General features: G+C 39.5%; 1 protein-coding gene and 1 long non-coding RNA gene across 6 annotated transcripts in view; one reads left to right on the forward strand and one right to left on the reverse strand.

The window, feature by feature from the left end:
• On the reverse strand, positions 1-19,027 carry LOC137104348 (uncharacterized). Of its 3 annotated transcripts, none has more exons than XR_010911684.1 (3): positions 17,607-19,027; positions 2,300-2,647; positions 1-594 (listed from the first exon to the last, which is right to left on the reverse strand). It is a non-coding gene; the product is annotated as an uncharacterized lncRNA (long non-coding RNA). The 3 variants fall into 3 exon arrangements; XR_010911685.1 differs by lacking the exon at positions 17,607-19,027 and adding an exon at positions 17,397-17,603; XR_010911683.1 differs by lacking the exon at positions 17,607-19,027 and adding an exon at positions 7,146-7,576.
• Positions 1-19,650, forward strand: part of stau2 (staufen double-stranded RNA binding protein 2) — an 82,178-nt gene that overhangs the window by 35,630 nt on the left and 26,898 nt on the right. For 2 of the 3 annotated variants that reach the window (XR_010911681.1, XM_067485332.1), the window contains exons 11-13: positions 2,327-2,384; positions 8,144-8,505; positions 16,702-16,815. Coding sequence is in view for 2 of the 3 variants with exons in the window: in XM_067485332.1 (XP_067341433.1) it covers positions 2,327-2,384; positions 8,144-8,505; positions 16,702-16,815 (534 nt within the window). In the remaining variant the exon portion in view is untranslated. The remainder of the gene's footprint in view (positions 1-2,326; positions 2,385-8,143; positions 8,506-16,701; positions 16,816-19,650) is intronic. The other variant, XM_067485333.1, reaches the window with a different exon arrangement.

A 19,650-nucleotide genomic window follows, 5' to 3' on the forward strand; every position in this document is an offset into this window, starting at 1 on the left:
ACTTATTGCTTCACGAATCACACAAAAGTTGTATAGTACAGTGCCTTTTTAACACATGTAGATCAGACAGTGGCTACAGAATCAGGTTCAGAGTTTTCATTTCTCACATGTAAAAGACAAGAGATTGTCAGAGTCAGAAGCATTACATTTAAATTTAGTCATTTAGCAGACGCCTTTATCCAAAGCGACTTACAAGTGAGGTACAAGGCAGCAAAAATCTAAGTCAAGGAGAAAACATCAACGCAAAGTCCTATCAGAAAAGTGTTCACAATTCGAGATGCAAGTGCTAGAAAGAGCAGAAAGGAAGGTTTTTTTTTTTGTTTGTTTTGTAAATAGATTGACGTGCATAGGACGATGCGGAAGAGTTCCGTTTTCAGGAGTTTTTTGAATATTGGGATAGAGTCTGCTGAGCGTGCAGAGTTTGGTAGCTCGTTCCACCATCATGGGATCATTACGCTAAAAAGTTTTGCTTGGTGTCTTCCGTGCGGTGCTGGGACCACCAGACATCATTCGTTGTCAGACCGCAGCGGGCGGGAAGGACTGTAGAGTTGAATGAGTGAGTTGAGGTAAACGGGAGCTGTTGAGTTAACCACCCTGTAAGCAAGAGACAGAGCTTTGAACATGATGTGAGCAGCTACAGGAAGCCAGTGTAGAGATGTAAAGAGTGGTGTGACATTGGTCCTTTTTGGCTGATTAAAAATGAGGCGAGCTGCTGCGTTTTGGATCATCTGCGAGGGTTTGATTGTGGATATCGGTAACCCCATCAACAAAGTGTTGCAGTAATCGAAGCGTTCAGAAGCAAGCAGGAGGCACAACAATTACAGCACAATGAAGCTGTGAATCAAAAAAACTAACAAAGAAAAAAGCCTTTTGCCTGATAGAAAGGTCGTCAATAATCCTTTTCATTTGCTTTGAATCCTCACAACAATTTGGGACAGAGCACTATGCTCTCTCTACGCACAGGCTTTAGATCTGGGGGCTCGGAGGATTTAGTCCAAGTAATATAAACGTAGACATTTGCATTTTTACTTACACCTCCTGCAGCTTTGTTTGTTTTTAAGTTGCTCTAATGTTAAAATGAACACATTGTTTCAGGCAGACAAAAGAATGAAGCTAAAGGTTTTACAGATTACCTTGAACTCTGAACATCAACTGTATAAATTGTATTTTTGTACCAATGTGCACAAAAGACACATACACTGAGATCTTATATAGGACATATCCCAATTGGTATTCCAGTCATGCTAGCAGCAGAGCTCTGGGGATGGTAATGTTGGTCTGTGGGTACATGTACAACTGCATGCTGTAGGATTACATATAGAAACACTAGGCGCCCCCCTTATTTAGCCTATACTCTTCTTATCTCTACAGCCTCTACAGAATTCCAAATAAACTGATACTAAGTTGGTTCTCAGATTTCTCGTGAATACCAGTTCAGCTCACCTCTTATGTAACCTGTTCACGTCCTCTGAACTGAGCGCGTTTTGCAAGCAACCATTGATCGCTATCATCTTTATTCACCTCGTTTTGTTTTTAATCTCAAGGGATAAGAACCAGATAGAGATAATGTTATATAATCAGGCTTTCTGTAGAATATTTGGCTTTCCCCAGACAGCTCATTAGTAAGGTGCTAGCTGCTGCATACAATATACTGTACTGAAACCATAATGAAACGATGACTCATTTCTCTTGTCAAAATGACTGTTGCTGTCATTGTATCCACAATTCTCATAGTACAATATTAAGAGTTTTAGTTTGATCAGCTTTAGTTTCCTGCAGAAAACTAAATAAAAGGCCTCACATTAACTTTTGCACTGTGAAAATGCTCTAGGTCCATGTGTTGTTCCGTGTATGAAATGTTAAATATAGCACAAAAAGACTAAGTAAGACATGGCTGTACATTCATTGACAGCTCTTCTCTTCAGATCTTTAGACAACCCAGAGCTTTTTAGAATGAATATATTTATTTGCCATGCTTATGTTAGGTTTATAGCTTAGCTTGTCTTTTTTTGTCACACAAATGATTTGTTTTTCTGTTTTACACACGTGTTTTTGCTTCTGTGTGTGTTTGTGCAGGCTGACACTCATACCACATCAGAAGTAACACACTGAATAAAGGCCTTTTTTAGTTGCTAAACCTTGACAACCCCCCTAATTAAGTAGCTGGCCTAAACAGACACTAGCCTCTTTAAGCATCCCCTCCTGTGAGCACTCGTCTCTTTGTCGCCCAAACAGTAGGAAGGAACTTGTCTGACATGCGTGAAGAAGCTGTCTGTTCAACGATCTATATCTTTCTTACCTTCTCCTTTTCCCTTCATCTCTACAGATGGATAACAAAGGCTGGAATGGACAAAAGGCGCCTTTTACTGAAGCAACAAGTAACAGTGAGTATCCACACGTCTCCCTGGATCTCTGTCCATTTCCTTCTCCTCCTCCTTTCCAGCTCTCCATTGCTCCCTCGTCCTGCAGGTGCTTTTAGCCGGCGAGATGGCCCAGCGTTTAATCTCTGTGACTGTTCAATGGGCCTCTGACTGTCAGCTTAATCGTCCGTGAGTCCTCGTGGGGAGCCTGCAAATTCAGGCTCCATTCACAGAGACTTACAGGGCCGGCAAACTAAGGCCCTCCGGGGAGTCCCCCCACGGCCTTCCTGTGCAAAAAACATAGCCTTTCACTTAGGATTAACACACAAACACACAGGAGTGAAAATGCACACACACCTAGCCTTTATCCTACACAAAGAGAGAGACAACGTGCATGATGAGGCAGAATCTATATGATATAAGGATTTATATAAAGTAAGATATATCTAACCACTATATGTTAATCAACACTGGAACTTAAAGGTAACTTAATGATACAAATTAAACTCATATTAACCTTTTTGTTCTGGTATAGTATAACATATTTCACATGAAATCTACAGTGTATATTTGTTTATTACTTTATCCTGCAATGTTGGGAAGCCAGGCAGGCCACCAGTTAGGGTTAGGTTTTAATATTTCAACAATTATTGTCATAATGTAGAGCTGCACACGAGCTGCTAATGCTAGCAGACTGTAATCATAACATTGACCACTCTGATAAACCAGAGAGTGATTTGAGGAGACATGGAAGATTACAAAGTAAGTAAACTTCTATAAACCAATAGTAATTTTACATAGTGTTTTACCAGTTTTTCACTCTGTTGGTTTATGGTTTAATTGGCTTCGAAATAACTCCTACAGTACCTAAGCTGTATTCACACTGTACTGTTTGACTACAGCTTCAACTGTCACGGAAGCATTTTATATCCAAGAATGAATGGAGAAAGAAGGAAACAGGAGAGGAGAAAGACAATGCAAGTGAAACTTACAACATACAGAATCCCCCAAAGTGTTCCTTCCAAACAGAGCTATTTAAGTTATCTGAGGAAGATTTCAATATTTTCTTATATTAAATTATACGGAGAGAAAAGACAAATTGTAGTGTCAAGTTAATTCAACTAGTTTTTTTACTCAAATGTCTTAACAGCTATTTGATGAATGTCCATAAAATTTTCTACTGGTTTCATGTACATTTGAATTTGCTCAATGCTTAGTAAACTTGGTTTTAACAAAATGTATGCAAACTACCTTGGTTAATATTATATTTTAGCATGTTGCCATTGTCATTGTGATTATTTTGTCAAATTGAAGCCAGTATTTACCTTAAACCAAAAGCCGTCTTACAAATCTGGTAGAAATTTTTTTTTTTTTTAACTCTTGTTTTTAGTTTGTTTTTATTGTGCATTAAAAACCAATATGTCCAAATGTTGATGGCCAAACCCCCTTTTATAACTTACAGATGTTGATATAGCAACTAAGGTCCCTCTTGCTCCAAAAAAGCTAACAACTTGTTTACCTCTTATGTCAATCTGTCTTTTTGGAAAATAAACTAAATATGCACCAAATTTTGAGACATGGAAAACACTGCCATCTCATCAATCATCTCATTAAGAAATAAAGCATTTACATATGCATATTTCCAGACCCAAAGCTGTTTCATGATATGTATGAGATGTACATTTGCATAGATTTTCTATATTAAAAGAAGAAGGAGCAGTTTATCGAACAACAGTCTGTGAAGGTGGAGCAGAAAAGAGGAAAATAAACAGCTAGCAGTATTGGATTTGAAATCACTGTTGTCACTTTATATTGCGGCTTTTGGCGACACGAGGCAATGCAACTTAAGTCTGGAAAGGAAAACGGATGTCAAGTTACCTCCTTCTTATTTTGAAAAGTACAAAGCACATTGGGAAGACTAATGACTTGGACTTGCTTTGTGTGCTCATTGCGGGTCCAGATTTGATATACAAATATCCAGATGAAAGTCTCTGACACAATTTCGATAGAACTTAGATCAGTGATTTAGTCGTGTTTTCTGAGAAATCGATAATCTAAATTGTTGTTTAGAGATAAATGATTGTTGTTTGGTGAATACCATTTTAGTGGTTGGGGTTTTTATGCTAGCCTAAGTTTTACCCATTGCCCAATGCCTCCAGAGCAGAGCTCCCTGGCAGGCACAGTTTTCCTTATATGGCGATTATTTCTATTCTTGGCTTGGAGCATGTCTGGTCCAATGCCATTTCTACTCACAGTTTATCTCACACTCAGCATGAAGCTTAACTATCTGCTAATTACCTCTTTAAAGTTGCCCAAACCACAGAACAGTCAGATGATTCTAATGTGTAAATAATGTTTATTGCATAAACACCATTTACAACTCATTCAAACAGATACAGCTGGTCTTAGTTTTCCCTGTGTGTGCATGTGGGTGTATTTGTCTTTTATTTTTTTCTTTTTGCTGAATTGATTTTCTGAAGTGTCTGTTGCTTGGATTGACTTTGCAGCGGGAGTAACTAAATCAGTTTGCAGAACTGCCACACACTCCCTTAAACTACGGCAACAGATTGACTGTAACTTTTTTACTGTGATAAACAGTGCTAGTTGTAAAATTCACTAAACAAACAGAAACGGGATAGAATGGTCTGTCTTGAATCATCGCCCCGCTGTCAAAGTTCAAAATGAATTAATTTTCCCTCTGGATATTTCCACTGCAGACTCTCGACAAAGTTTAACATAGCTGAGTTCCTTCTCACTAAGTAAAGGTTTCTGTACACATCAGTTTGTGTGTTTAATGCAGAACATGCATATGTGCAAGGCATAATTCACATTTTAATGTTAGCTTTATGCTGTTCCTCCAATCAGTGGTGTGTGGCTGCTGTGTGCCAAGACAGAAAATGGAAACTAAACATTTGTGTGATGAGAGAACTCAACAAGACCCCATTAAATTAAAAAATAAAAACCTTTACAGGTTATACACTTTATGATTTTAAAATTAGTGTATTTATTAACACCAGTAGTTGCTGGTGGTACATGCTAGCCTGGTTTAATACAAAAGGCCCCCGAGTTCAGTTTAGGGGCAGTAAAAAGACAACCACTTTCTCAGAAAAAATCTTGTATCTCCCTTTACAGCACAATTATAGCACATTCAGAAAAATGTCTTCTGCATTGTCTGGATCACATGCATACTTTGGCATTTGATATTGAGTATATGTATGATGTACGATGTACGAGTCCTCAGAGTGACAAAATTACATTTCTATGCCGTATGGCTTTCGCTAATTATGTAAAATTGCTCTATAGAAAGAGAATGAACACAGTGAATGTTTAGCTGGGATCAAAATGCTGGGAATATATTGCACCCAAAATGGGATTTCATTTTTAAGGAGAACTTAAAAAGAGCAGTATGCTCACAGCTAGACAATGGGGTTAATTGTATAATGGGTTCATTAATTTTAGCATTCTTGCAGATACACAGAGATTCCATTTTTCGCTCCGTCTTTCAGTTCTACTTCCACACAATACACACACACACATTGTGCTTGTGGATGCCTTAGGTGTGTGTGTGTGTGTGTGTGTGTGTGTGTCCTTTGCCCTGTGTGAGCTGTGGGATGCAGTGCAACAACAAACGGGGTGGTTTAGAGACAGGAAGGGAGCATATAAAGAAAGACGAAGAAAAAGAAGTAAGAGTATTTTTCTCCCTTCATTTCCCATGGGTATTTCAACAGGGCTTTTCACTCAAGTTGCCACATTTCATTTCCTGCTGTGCATATGTCTGTGTGTATATGTGTGTCTGTGCATTGTGTGCATGTGTGAACTATGTGAAGGTCTTGCTCCACCGTGGTGATTTATAGCAGCGGGCTCCGGCCCTATCTGTTTTTGATCAGTCTCATGCTTGGCTCTGGCTTCCCTCCAGTGCTCCCCTGGCCCACCGGACGCCAAGCCTGGGTGGGACCCCTCAGAAACTGCCTGGAACCAACACCACAAACACACTCTTCCTTTACTCTTTCATTCCCAACTTCTCAGCCTTACTGTGATCCACCTCCTGCTCTCTCCTTTCTCTAACTTGCTCCCACTTCATGTACACAATTTCACAATCGCTGTCCAACATCCTCACGCAGAAATGCACTCCTTCACTCTTACTAGTTCACTCTCACTGTCTCTCCTCCTTTGTCTCACTTTTGGTCTTTCTTGCTCTCACGCTCTCGCCTGCCATCTGACACCAGCTTCAAGCACTCAATCACATGCAAACATCCTCACATGCGCACCCATGCTCACACATGCAGGCAGTCACACACACACTCAAATAGATTACATTCACTGCTCCCCCTTAAGTACTCTTTGTCCACTGCTGATGTCACGTTGGCTGACACCTTTCATTTTTTATGAAGTTATAGTCCGAATGCACAGGCCTGGGAATTTTACTAGTGTAAATTCAAATTTAAATTGTCATCAGGTTGGGAGGGGGGAAAAAATCCTAGCAGTTGTGTCATTGCTGGCACCAGGCAGTTTGTTGTAGTATGAGTAATAAGTCCTGGATTTCATTGCTGTTTCCTTCAGCTTTTCAACTTCATTGTTCATAATGGGAAATACTGTCTGCAGGTTCCCAGAAACCTTAGACCAGAGTAAGCTAAAACTCTTTGTCTGTGTGTGTGTGTGTGTGTGTGTGAGGGAGAGAGAGAGTGAGAGAGAGAGAGAACAGGAAGTAGCCCGTCAGTTACTCCAGCACTTTCTCCCAGCTGTTGGTCTGTACGCACACACAAACAAGCCCAGAGCCTTACTTACAGACACATACACAGCTGGTCTTCCTGTCTCTGGTGACCTTGGCCGGGCTTCGAAGGCACCGTATGTTTTTCACATCCACTCATCCCCAGCTTTCCTTCCATCTGAACTCACTCCCGGCTTATCTTCTCTTTTACCTTTTCCTCCTTCACTCCTCTCCTCTTTCATATTTCATACTTCTTCCACTGTTAATGTCTCTCAGTGGTTTTTCGTCCTTCCACCTGTCGTGACCATTTCGGGATAGTGATGTCAGAAGGCAGGAAGCCAACATAAACAAATGAAATTTATCCAAATGGTGTGGATCGGAACAAGGTCTTGGAGCACTGTAGTGCTCAGCTGGCTAGAACTGCAGCATGTCTGGATCTAGCTGATCTAGTCCAGTTTAAGAAAAGATGGTGAGACAACAATGGTTCCTCAGCCTCTCTGATCTAATTCGCCTGGGAGGTTTCCTTGAGCCACCAGTACAAACATGCTTCAGACTATCGTGCATGCATTTGCCAGTGCTGTTTCCCATCAAAGATGAAGTCATAGCTGCTCTGTTGATATTGGTAGATGCACTGTTTGTGTCAGTGTGTTTGTAAGAAAGAGGCTGTGTGTGTTTCCCAGCAGACACTTTGATAGTGTTAGGAACTGCCAAACCACATGAAACTGTCATCTACGTTTGGTGATGGAATGCCATTTTGGGAGCCAACACACATGCGTATATACACACAAGTTAGGCACAGACACGAGCACAGTTACTCCCTGCTATTGTTTGGTAGTGAGTGGCAAAGGAAATGTGTGCAATTAATGATGACTCTTAATAATTGGAGCTATATTTATCCCCCCCTCCCCAACAAATCTCAATCTTTTTTTGCTGCTTTATAAACATCATTTCTAACTATTTATTTTCTACCTAGAGTTCTGCCTTCTCCTTTCATCTCTGTCCATTTTTTTTCTTTTATCTTACCCTTATTTTATCACTGTTTTTTCTCTCCTCCCCTTTTCTTTGATGACTCCAGCACAGAAAGGCCTTCTCCACCTCAGTCCTGATGTCTACCAGGAGATGGAGGCCAGCAGGAAGCAGGGGGGCAGTGCTCCAGGCCCTGGTGGCAGCGGTAGTAGCTCAGTCAACTATATAACATCCAAAGACATGGGGCCATGCTCTGCCCCACTGCCCCCAGGACACCCTCCATACTACAGTGGCTCCGCATCCTCACCCAGCCCGACCGCTACAATGGCTCGGGAGCTGCTGCTTAACGGTCAGGCAACCACAGCAGACACCTCCCTCCCAATGAAAGGGAAAAACCCAGCCCTGGCCTGTGGCGTCTCTGTGCAACCTGCACAGCAGCTGGAATACCTGGCTCACATCCAGGGCTTCCAGGTAAGAAGTATACATGCAGCTCAAGGATTTCTGAAGATCCCGAAACAATTATAAAATCAATCTTAAGAAAAAAAAAAAAAAAAAAGGTTCCAGTCCTAGATAAGCAAACTTATTTACAAGCCACAATTAAATACAGGTAGAACATCCCAGTCCCGCTTGTTTTGGTTACCTCATTTGGCCTTAGATGTGTTCTCAAATCTCAAAAACATGGCTATCGACTGTAACTTTGGTGACCAGTGTTATAACATATGGAGGGCCACAATTGCCTGAGTGCCTTAGTTGTAATTAACAATTCAGATTTGTTGGAATGGTTTATTCTATGTAAAAGACTTATCATAGAGGCCTCCATGATGATGGGCATACAACTCTTTCTCTTGCTCAGTGTATTTCATTTTTAGCAACACGGTAAAAGCTGCAGACATAGTGTCATGCAGTATGCACGTTTGATACCGTGACAGCACAGATGTTAGCTTGCCAATGCATGAAAATATATAACAGTACTCTTTAGGAAAGCCTTTCAGAGGAGAAGTGAGCAAGGAGAATGCTGCTCACTCATGTCAACCAAACTTGTGTGATTATAAATTGTAGAACTGCTCTATTATACACACTGTCCTTTTTCTGGGTTTCTCTGTGCACATTGTTGTCGGATTATGAATTTAGTGCTAGCAATGAACCTCACAGGTGCTTCTGTCATTAATAGACTGGACACACACAGAACAAACACATGTACTCACTCTGTGTGTGTCTTTGTCTAACAGAGAGGCAACTCCAGTTCGGTTTTAATCTAAGACGGCGCATACCACGCCACTGATACCTGCAGATGCTTTTTATCAGTTTGAGCAAAAACATTTTATCTTAACCTGCAGAGGGTTCTTTTTAAAAGCCTTTGTTATTGCTCTGAGCCTTCCTGTGTATGTGTAACCTGAGAGAGCTCTGCTGGCTGGCCAAGCCCAAACACACTTGTACATATGTGCACACACACATACACACACAGCAGGTTCTGTTTAGTGGAAATGGAAGAGTTAGGCTAAGACTTTTTCTTTAAGTCCCTGTCTGTTTTCATACTTACTTTGCATAAATCTGCGATACATTTTGTTTATGCATTTCTCTCAGTAAATACGCACACAAGCATGAGTGCACTCACATATTTTGATGTGTGTGTATTTCTTAAGCTAGGAATTCAGGCTGTAATTGAGACATGAAGACAATATGTGTTTCATTGAGGGGATGTTTCATATCATGTGGGTCTGTAACGAGAATCTCTGGTTGCCCACATAGCCATGTTAGGCAGACTTTCTAAGGCTTATGTGTTCTTAAGTGTTTTCGTGGGATAAACCACCACAGATTTCAGATGTTTTTGCCAGAAACTGCACTTGTCTGCTTTTCCACTGGACATGTAATGCATTGCTTTTAGTCAGCCGGATTTCTCTCAACCACACTCAACAATAAACAAATGCTCAGATGCACCGTAAGATTTCTCTTGTTATATGATAATAGTCTCTTGGCCTGATTAGTAACTTTGTTTTTTGTAATCATGTTATCTAAGTGAGTGGATTAGAGAAACCGCCCAAAAGTGGATTAAGGGCAACTAAACAAGCATAGAGGCCATTCTCATAGTGTCTGTGTCATCCATCTTGCTCCACAGACAAAGGCCTACCTGCTAAGCACCTCTTTTTTTTTATTTTTTCTCCCCCCCCTTGATTGGAAAATGGCCTCTGGTGGACTCAATAACCAACAGTACACATGCCAGCTTTTGAGCAAGGATGCTGGCACTTAGTCTAGTGTGTTTGTATCTGTGTGTATTTCCTATTAATTTGGCTGGTGTGTTGTTGGCATAGATGATATATATGCTGGAAGTAGGGCAGAAACAAAGAAGCAGTAGGTAATAGGCAACACATGGACCAAGGATGAAGTACTGAGTAAGAGCCATGTAACAGACTCTTCTGCTTTGCCCTTGTCCATGCGTCTGTCACTTTGCTCTCTCTGGTTTATTATCATATTTTGGTTGTTCTGGACCTCCATCAAAATCACTTACTCTAAACCTATTTCTTTCACAAATGTACTAGCTTTTTAAGTTTTCTTGCTGTTGAGAGATTTTAGAGATACTGAAGGCATTGCCCCTGAGATTGAAATGTCCAGCTGCCCACTTACTTTGCCATCACCTTTCTGTATTGATTCACAGACTGTTTCTGCATACAATGATTTAGCTTTTGGCTATTTTTGAACAGAGCAGGAGATTTTTATATAGAATATCAATGATTGATTAAATCTTTTTTATCAATACCTTACAAAGGAACCATAGTACACAGCTGGACTAAGACAAATCTACTGCTGATGTATTCTCTTTCATGCTTTCACACTAGTTTGCATTTATCAGAGCAACTCTCTCTGTCTGCCCACATTTTAATATGGGCTGGCAGGGCTGCAGTGATTTAAAGGCTGAGTGAATTTATAATAAAGGGTGGGTTAGGTGGCAGTGAGAAAAGAAGTGTAGATTAAAGATTATTAATAAATTCTCCAATTTCTAGTTGCGTATAGCCAGTAGAAAGGCAATTGATGTACTTAGATTGGTCATTGTTCTGTTCTAAGCATGAAAATATCAATTTATTCTAATGCTTTTCATTCTAGTGCGTATGCATGGATTTCTGTTGGGATGACTTTATCTAAGTTAGTTTATTTAGCTCAGTGGTAGAGCATGGAGTTGGGATGCAGAATGCAGCAGGTTCAAGGGCCACCTTGGCGTTGGTCCCGAGCCAGGACAAAATGGGAAGGTTGCGGCAGGAAGGGCGGTTGATTTGACAGATTAGATATTTTAATCAAAAGCCAGGCAACAAAGGTGAGTGTTAAGTTTGTGATTTAAAACATGAACATACTGTATGTTGTAGTTCTGATAATCTCAGGCAACACTAGAAGCTGCTTCACCAAATGTTTTTGTCCTGCACTTTGGAACAACTTAAAGACTTGTGCTTGAGGATCTGAGAACATGAACTGGTTCATAAACTGGAAGCATGTCAGAAGTAGGCTGATGCTTTTAAAACAAGTTAAATAATTTTATTATCAACGGAAGGTGACAGGCAAGCAGTTTACACAATTTTTAAAATAGGTGTAACATGCTGCACTTTGTTTGTGTTATTTTTCATTTGCATAAACACTTTTTGCATTATGGCGACTTGCATACACCTGCAAACCTGAAAGATTTGATTATTATTTGAGTGTATTGGAGATGGTGGATTTTTCAAACCCTGAGCAAATTTTGAACTTAATCATTTATCCCTTCATAGGTAAATGATCTTTATTACTATATTTGAGGTAGGAGATTTGGTGATAAAGTTTCATGGTGTGGAATTGGGATAATTTAGGTTTTGTTTGCAATAGATAAATGGCATCTACTAAATCAGTCAGTTTTGTCCCTCAGCTAAACCCAAAAGCACTCATACAGAAGAGATGGCAATCAGCTGAGTTGTGTTATCAATCCATGAAACCTTAACTTGAGATTCGAAGGAAAAAGGGGGCTGTATTTGTTGCTGTGCTAGAATCCGAAGTTGTATGTTGGGAATCCCAAGTTAATGAAAACACTGTCTTTGGCTGGTGGTTGATGTTGAAATCCATTCAATACAGTTCCCAGCCTTTCTCTCACTTTCACATTGTTGTTCTCTCTTTCCACTTCTTTCTGTGGCTATAGGGAAAAACCACTTCAAATGGTGCCAACCACGCCTTACCTGGCATTTACTGCCCTCTTTCCCCTGTTATTTTTTCCCCCACTCTTTTACCTCCCTACCCGATCTCCCCTGCAGACTCTCATCTCTTTATGTTAACATCAAACACCTGATCGGGTGCAAACTTTCAGATTCCAACAGTTTGTTTCCAACCACCTTGTCATCATCTCATTCCTCCACTCTCTGTTTACTCTGGGATTTGCGTTAGAAAATACATTTTGGGATGGCTAATCCTTCCACGTTTGATTTTTGCGGTAGGGTGATGGCCTCCAGCTGCGCTCTGCGGCATATTTGTATGAAGAGCGGTCTTCGAAAACAAGTTTTGTCGGTGGTATAAATCAGGCCGTTAATGCTGTGCTGGCTCAGCGCGTAGTCTCTTTGCTTGCATGGTGGCCCTCTGTGTGCGTGTCAATGCATAAGCCTGTGTCTCTTTGTGTGTTTGGCAAAACTTGGTGATGATGTTTTTACACGACAATTAAGCCCATTTGCAAACTTTTAAATCAAATACCCTCAATTGCCAGCACAGCATATTGCAAATTTGAGTATGCAGCTTTTTTTTTATTTTAACCTGCTTTTGTTCTTTGTAATTTGATTGCATTGATCATATTTCATGTAAATCTTAACACTGGGCCATGATAGTAGTTCTGCGCCAGCACAGTCCCAGCATGGGGAGCTGGTGGGTGTGTTAACCTGGCACTTTGTTTGGAATCAAACGGTTCTTTTCATTATCTGCACACTAGTCAATGTTCTCAAAAACCCTCTGGCCCGCATTCTTCCATCAGTTGAAAGCTTCTAATGTCCTGGTTGAACTCTTTCACAAACTAAAAACAGAAATTAAACAAATGTTTTGATCACAATTTAATGATGGATAATAATATAATAAAAAAAAAGGTCTGTTGTGCCAGCTTCTGTGCCTAACTCTATCTGTATAAAACACAAATAATCAGAAAACAGTGGAAAGTTGTAATAGTAACGTCTCAAGAGTGTTTTTTCCAAGTGCTACAAAATAGCATGCAAGCTGTTGAAATCACATTTTTCTACCTCATAAGAAAGAATCTTTGGATCCATTTGAATCTACTCTGAAAGAAAATGCTTGGGAAATGTGGAACATTCACCTTCCTGTTGAGATATAGACATAAATACCATTCTCATGTCTGTCTGTTAAATATGGAATTACAGAATCTGGTTACTTTAGCTTAGGGTACTGACTAGAAATGCAGGACTAGAAAAACAGCTAGCCTGACTAATTCCAAAGTAAAACAAAAAAAAAAACTCTATTTAGGTTGGTAATCTCACAGTAATAAAAAGCCAAAGTCACTGCACCCAGCAAAAAAATAAATAAATAAAATGGCCTGGCCCATGTTTTCTTTTCAACTGGTCTCTCAGCATATCTCGTTTTACCTAGAAAATCTATTTTTGTGAAACCGAATTCTCACTACTAATCTGGCTTCAATAGAACTCACTTTGTGTCATTGTCTTTAGACTTCTCTCTGTCCTTCAGGTGAAGTGCACCTTAAGTTTTTAGAGTAGCAGCTTTGTTTGCCTTGCCATTATTAGAAGTGAAAGGTATATTAACAGTCAGCCTCAGACACTCTTGACCCTGAGGTCCCCTCTGAAGTGGCTCAGCATGGACCACTAATTGCTTCTCACCAACAATGAAAACTTTCCTAGGCTGAAAGGCCTTGTTTATTATAGTAAAGTCAAAGTTATTTCCGTGCTCTTTGACTCTCTACATACTGCGTTCGGCCTAGTCTGGAATAAAGCTCTTACTCCTTCAGTGTTTGTGCTCTGTGGTTTATCAACACGCCTTATAAATATTGGTTTTGTAGTAACTTTTACATCATTCTGGAACATAGTCATATGGAAATGGTCTTCCTTTTTGTAAGGTATAAGCCAAGAGTTTTGGCTCAATCTTCTTATTCAATTGTATTCATTATTTTCTACATGACAGATTAATACTGACAGCAGTACTATGAAATAACTAACACAGTGTAGAATTAAGTGCTAACAAAATATAAACATTTAATTCTTCAAAGTAACCATTTTTTGCCTAACAGCCTTATAGAAGTTCTCACATGTGCAGAGAACTGCTGCTCAACCCAAACTATCTGGGATTAGTTCATGTGACTGCGGAGACAAGGTCATCTCCTGTGTCACCCCATCACTCTTTTCCTTAGTCATATACTATAGCCCTGTAGCACCCCCACACTAATATACCAACCTCATGTTGTAAAATCAAAGCAAACCGGCATGTTGGCTATTTTATTAGCAAGGCATTGTTGTGGATATTTGGAAATGACACAAGTTAAATGATTCCCTAATAATGGCACTAAAAGAATTGTTAATGAATGACTTTGTTGTGTGGATACATGAATGCCTGCACCAAATTTCATGGCAAATTGTTAAATAGCTGATGAGAATTGCAACTATATTCAAGGTAGAAAGGTTAATTATACCACATCAAGCATTCACAACTACGGATGTTCTTACGCATAATGTAGCGGTCATTATTTTTATAGTGGTAATAATGTCTTAATTTATTTATTAAAAAACAAATTTACAATAAAAGTCAAGCCTCTTGGTTACTTGTGGTGAGAGAAACCTTTAATTTGTGTATATGCCCTCACAGACAACAAGTAGAAATTTGATATATCAAAGCACATATCTCTTCACAATGAGAGGCTAAATGAGAATGTCCAGAACTGTTAAAGGGCCTCACCCTCAGCTGGAGGTCCGACAGCTGAAAAAAGTGCCGGACGTTCAGGCAGCATGATTACTCCATTCACCACAGGCTCTCAGTCACACTGCCTAAATGGACTAGCAGGCTGGACAACTGCACATACGCAGAGACTTTTCGTAGTCCTGTTCATCACGTGCAAGTTTAACTTCCAAGATTGAAAAATTTGTATTTCAAGTTGATAAATACATTTTAAACTTTTAAACAATTGCATTTATAAATCTTCCTTATTTTTGTTTCATCCGCTCTCCTTTTCTCTCTGCCTCTTTTTAAAGTCGAAGTCTGGAGAATTTATTAGAGATTAACTTGTCTGGGAAGGTTTTTTTCCACAGCTCACTTTACTACCGTCATTATTTATACACATAACAGATAGCATTCCACAATATATCTCTTGGACCCATCTCCTCATCAGCAGGTATGTGTGCACATATGCTGTATATCACATCATGTCCATTTCCCATATATGTGTGCCTGTGCACATGTCCATATCACTGTGTATATGGACTGACTTCCATGGAGCACACACTTTCCATGTATGATCATAGTGACACACACTTCACTCTAGAAGCTTGAAGCCACAAGTCGTACGTCTGCACATGCATGGGCATACATTTGTGTGTATGGTCAACAAATTGTAGCTCAAATAAGCTGACACTGATCATGTGAGGAAAGTGCACAGGGGGAAATGTAAAAACTCACATGCATGCATATACACATTTTCTCCTGATTAAAAGAACATAATAACTTAAAACTCCTCAGCCAATGGAGACAAACTATTACGCACACTGCACATAAATTTAATCCATAATGAGATCCACATGTTTAACCATAGCTTTCTGTATAATAATAGCTGTTATGGGCCTAACACATTGATTTACAAAGATATGTAACATGGAATCATGCATCACGATTACTGCAAATTATTTATTTTGTTTATTTTGGCTTTAAACATTACTTTATGCGCGATCGTGGCTCAGATAACGTTGAAATTTCTTTTTTGTTTTGGCTGACTTGTGTAAGGAGTTTCTGCTAGAGGTACTGTTAAGTTAAAAGCCGTGTATCTTCATATCTGCTAGCTTACTTTTTTGTTTACTCATTGAAGTGTTAAGTCTTTTTAGATCATTGCTTCTGTTTGTCTCTCCGCTTCAGTTAGATATGTCTCTTCTTTTAGTTTTCCTACTTTAGTAACTTTTTGTAATTTATTAAGATGTCTGCAGCTGTCCTGGACATAAGTAGGCCAGGCAAAGACATGCACACAGCATTCAAACATACAAATACAAAGACACGCACGAAGAGAGAGTAAGTGAGAAGTAGGGCAGACAAGCAGGCAGTATTACTAAAAATCTTTGGATCTCACGAGCAGACTGTCTCAGAGGAGCACCATGTCATTACAGTCCTGGTTGCACAGTATATTGGAATGCTGTCATAGGGTTAACCTGTCAACAATCAGGGGTCTATTAGTGATGTCGTCACTACTCCCTTGAGTGCCCCCTCTAAGTCGCCAATGCAAACCCTTACATTCATTCCCTCCATTGCCATTTGTGCATGGTGTGGGATAATTGTCCACAAATGCTCTATGGTAGTAATTAGACATGGAAGATTTACTCTTAAGCCAGTCACTTTCCAAAAAACCAGTGTATCCTGCTGCAAACTTCAGCTCTCTTTCATAGCTACTCTGATTTATCCTTTCTCTTATTACGTTTTGGGTTGTTCAGATTGTCCACCATTTGCCTTCATTTCTAGGTGCAGTACAGTGATGCACAGAGTGGCAAGGATTTTGTGACCTATCTGACCCTCTCCCCTGTGCAAATGACTTTCCATGGCACCGGGAGCACCCTCCAAGCCAGCCATGACCAGGTATGTGTGAATGTGTGTGTAAATGATGGAACTGCGGGTGTCAGGTATAGTTGAATGCATGATAGTTTGTGACGACGGAACTCCAAAATCAGATTTTAGGGATTACAATATTTATTAATATGGGTGCTTATAACTGAGTAGTCTTAAAATCAAAAGATATAGTACATTAACAGACGGGCCTTATCATACCTAACACTTGCTTTGGTTTGCGAATAGGGCTCTTCCCTGACAAACACAAACATTTTGCAACCAAGATATTTTACAGTTAAATAAAGATACTTTTATTTTAGTTTTTAGCTATTTAAAATGTTGAAATATACATGCACATTTTGCCATTAAAAGTTTACTGCACTGCAGTTTGTTTTGCCAACACGCTGATGTTGCTGATGATGATGTCTGTGACAACCTAATAATGGCTGGTAACATCAGCTGGGCTCTACTCTCTATGATGTGCTTATCCTGGTTCAGTGAAGTGTAGCATAAAGTTTACATAGTACATTATGAAGAGGCAGCAGCCCTCTGTCTTTTTCTATCCTCTAATTAACAGAGAAGCCTTGGCTGTGTGGTTTATTATTACTCACCAGGGCATCCGAGCCACCTGTGATCACTTATTGCATTTCTTCTACAAGCCTCTGTTCCTCCCACCTACAGCCAGCAGATAACCATGATTTTCAACCCCAAAAAGTAATCCCCATCCTGAATCGTACGCAGTATCTTGACAACATGCTATATCCCTCGTTCTCCCACCCTCCCTCTCTAGTTTTTTCACTCACTCAGTCTTGCGTACTTACCGAATTCAGAAGGAGTCTTTGTCTTATGTTGCCCAAGCAGAAAACTAGTTGCTTACATTCTATCATCTAAACATAGGACAACCCTTTGTTCAGCAGTCTTCAAAGTTTTAATAAAGAGCTGGACCGCCCCTGAAAGGGACAGCTGACAGGGGGCTAGTGCCGCCACCGCTAACTGAGAGCCAAGCCAATATAGGCCAAGCAGGTCTGTGTCCTCGGGACCTGTTGTTGCCAGGAGCACTGGGGCATGACCAACTGTTAAAGAAGGCCTTTCTTTTCCTCTTCTCAGTACAGTGAGGAGTACAGCCACAAAGGGAGCACCTAACAATAAAGGGTCACCCTCATAAGCCCCCAAACTCTAACTTTTTTTTTTTTTTTTTTAAACAAAGTAGGCCTGAACACATCACAAATTTGGGCAGTTGTATCATGATAGTGATGCAAGCTCCCGTAAGGATAGGATATTTGTGGGTATACTAATCGGGTCCTCTGAGTTACCTGTGTGTTCGAGAATCTAAATCTCGCTGGACACATTTGTCATCGATCCTTCATGTCTCTGCGTTACTACATGTTGGCCTTGGTACCCACAAATGCACTATCATCTGTGTAATTAGAGATTGTAAATCTGATGAGATGGAACAGAAGATCTCTTGGCAATGAAGTGATAAAGCCGTTCTTGAAGCTTGCTATGCACATGCGGCTTACACAGTAGCATGGTAACTCCAGTCCATTTCATCTCTTCACCTCTCTTTGTGAATTTCCTGTGCTCAGGTAGAGAGAAGAAGGTTTACAAGAAGATTAACAGCCAACAAAAAATCTCTATCTATTTTCAAAAATCTCTGTGAAAATAGACTTTTCAAAATAGCACATGATAGGGGGGAAAACAAAATCTGGATTCATTTATCAGTTAGAAGTTTGGCGATATTGGGTTAGATTTTCCTATTTTAAAAGTGTTTCTTTGCAAACAGTGTCTTTTGTGTATTTAGTGAGGACTGTTGTTTCTGATTATTCTCGTGATTTTGTTTGGAATTCTTGTGGTTTTGTCTTCATTTGGCAACATGCGCAAATGCTTAACAAATTGGTTCAGTCTTTGTTTTGGTTTAAAAATGTATTGTGTCAGATTTTTAATGAAAACTTATGGGCCATAAATAAGAAAAATAAATGTCGGCGTAGATGTAATTAGCTTACATGTTAACAATAAACGATGACTTGATGAAAGAACACATATTATTCTAAAACTTTTGGTTACATATCCAAATAATCATTTAATCTACTGAGTGTACAACAGTAGCAGTACTAACAGTGGTAACAGTACGTAAAGGAACTATCTGCATATTGTGTCATCAAAAGGTCATCTGTCCCTTCCTACCATATGTGCTGAAAAGCTGGGGGGTATATAGTCATTGAAATACAGGTTCACATAGCTTCACAAGAAAGGAAAAAAAAATATATATATATGTGTGTGTGTGTGTGTGTGTGTGTGTGTGTGTATATATATATATATATATATATATATATATATATATATATATATATATATATATATATATATATATATATATATATATATATATATATATATATATATATATATATATATATATACACACACACACACACACACACACACACACACACACACACACACACACACACACACACACTATAAGCCAGGCTTCTAAAACAAGTCTGAGGTGTAGGCGAAATCAGAGTACTCTGATTTCAGATTCGGTTAGGTAAGTGCATGCAAACAGAGTCACTGAGTAGCAACTTCACTTCAGATAAATAAGTTGTGTGAGAATCCATTTTAATTTATTTGTATTGAAATCCTAATAAGAAAACACTTATGACCAGGACATTGGGCAGCTGTGGCTCAATTGGTTAAGCTCTTTTTGCAGTCTTTAAGCAGTCTTTGAAGAACAGTGTCTGTATTTTGACTCTGGTTTGCTCCTGGCCACATTTTTAAGGACAAGGCACTCAAACCCAAACTGTGAGCAGCCTGTCCACAACAATTTCCCCACGGGGATGAATAAAGTATATCCAAAAAATG

Source organism: Channa argus, chromosome 19 (genome assembly GCF_033026475.1).
Source record: "Channa argus isolate prfri chromosome 19, Channa argus male v1.0, whole genome shotgun sequence".
Taxonomy (NCBI): Eukaryota; Metazoa; Chordata; class Actinopteri; order Anabantiformes; family Channidae; genus Channa; species Channa argus.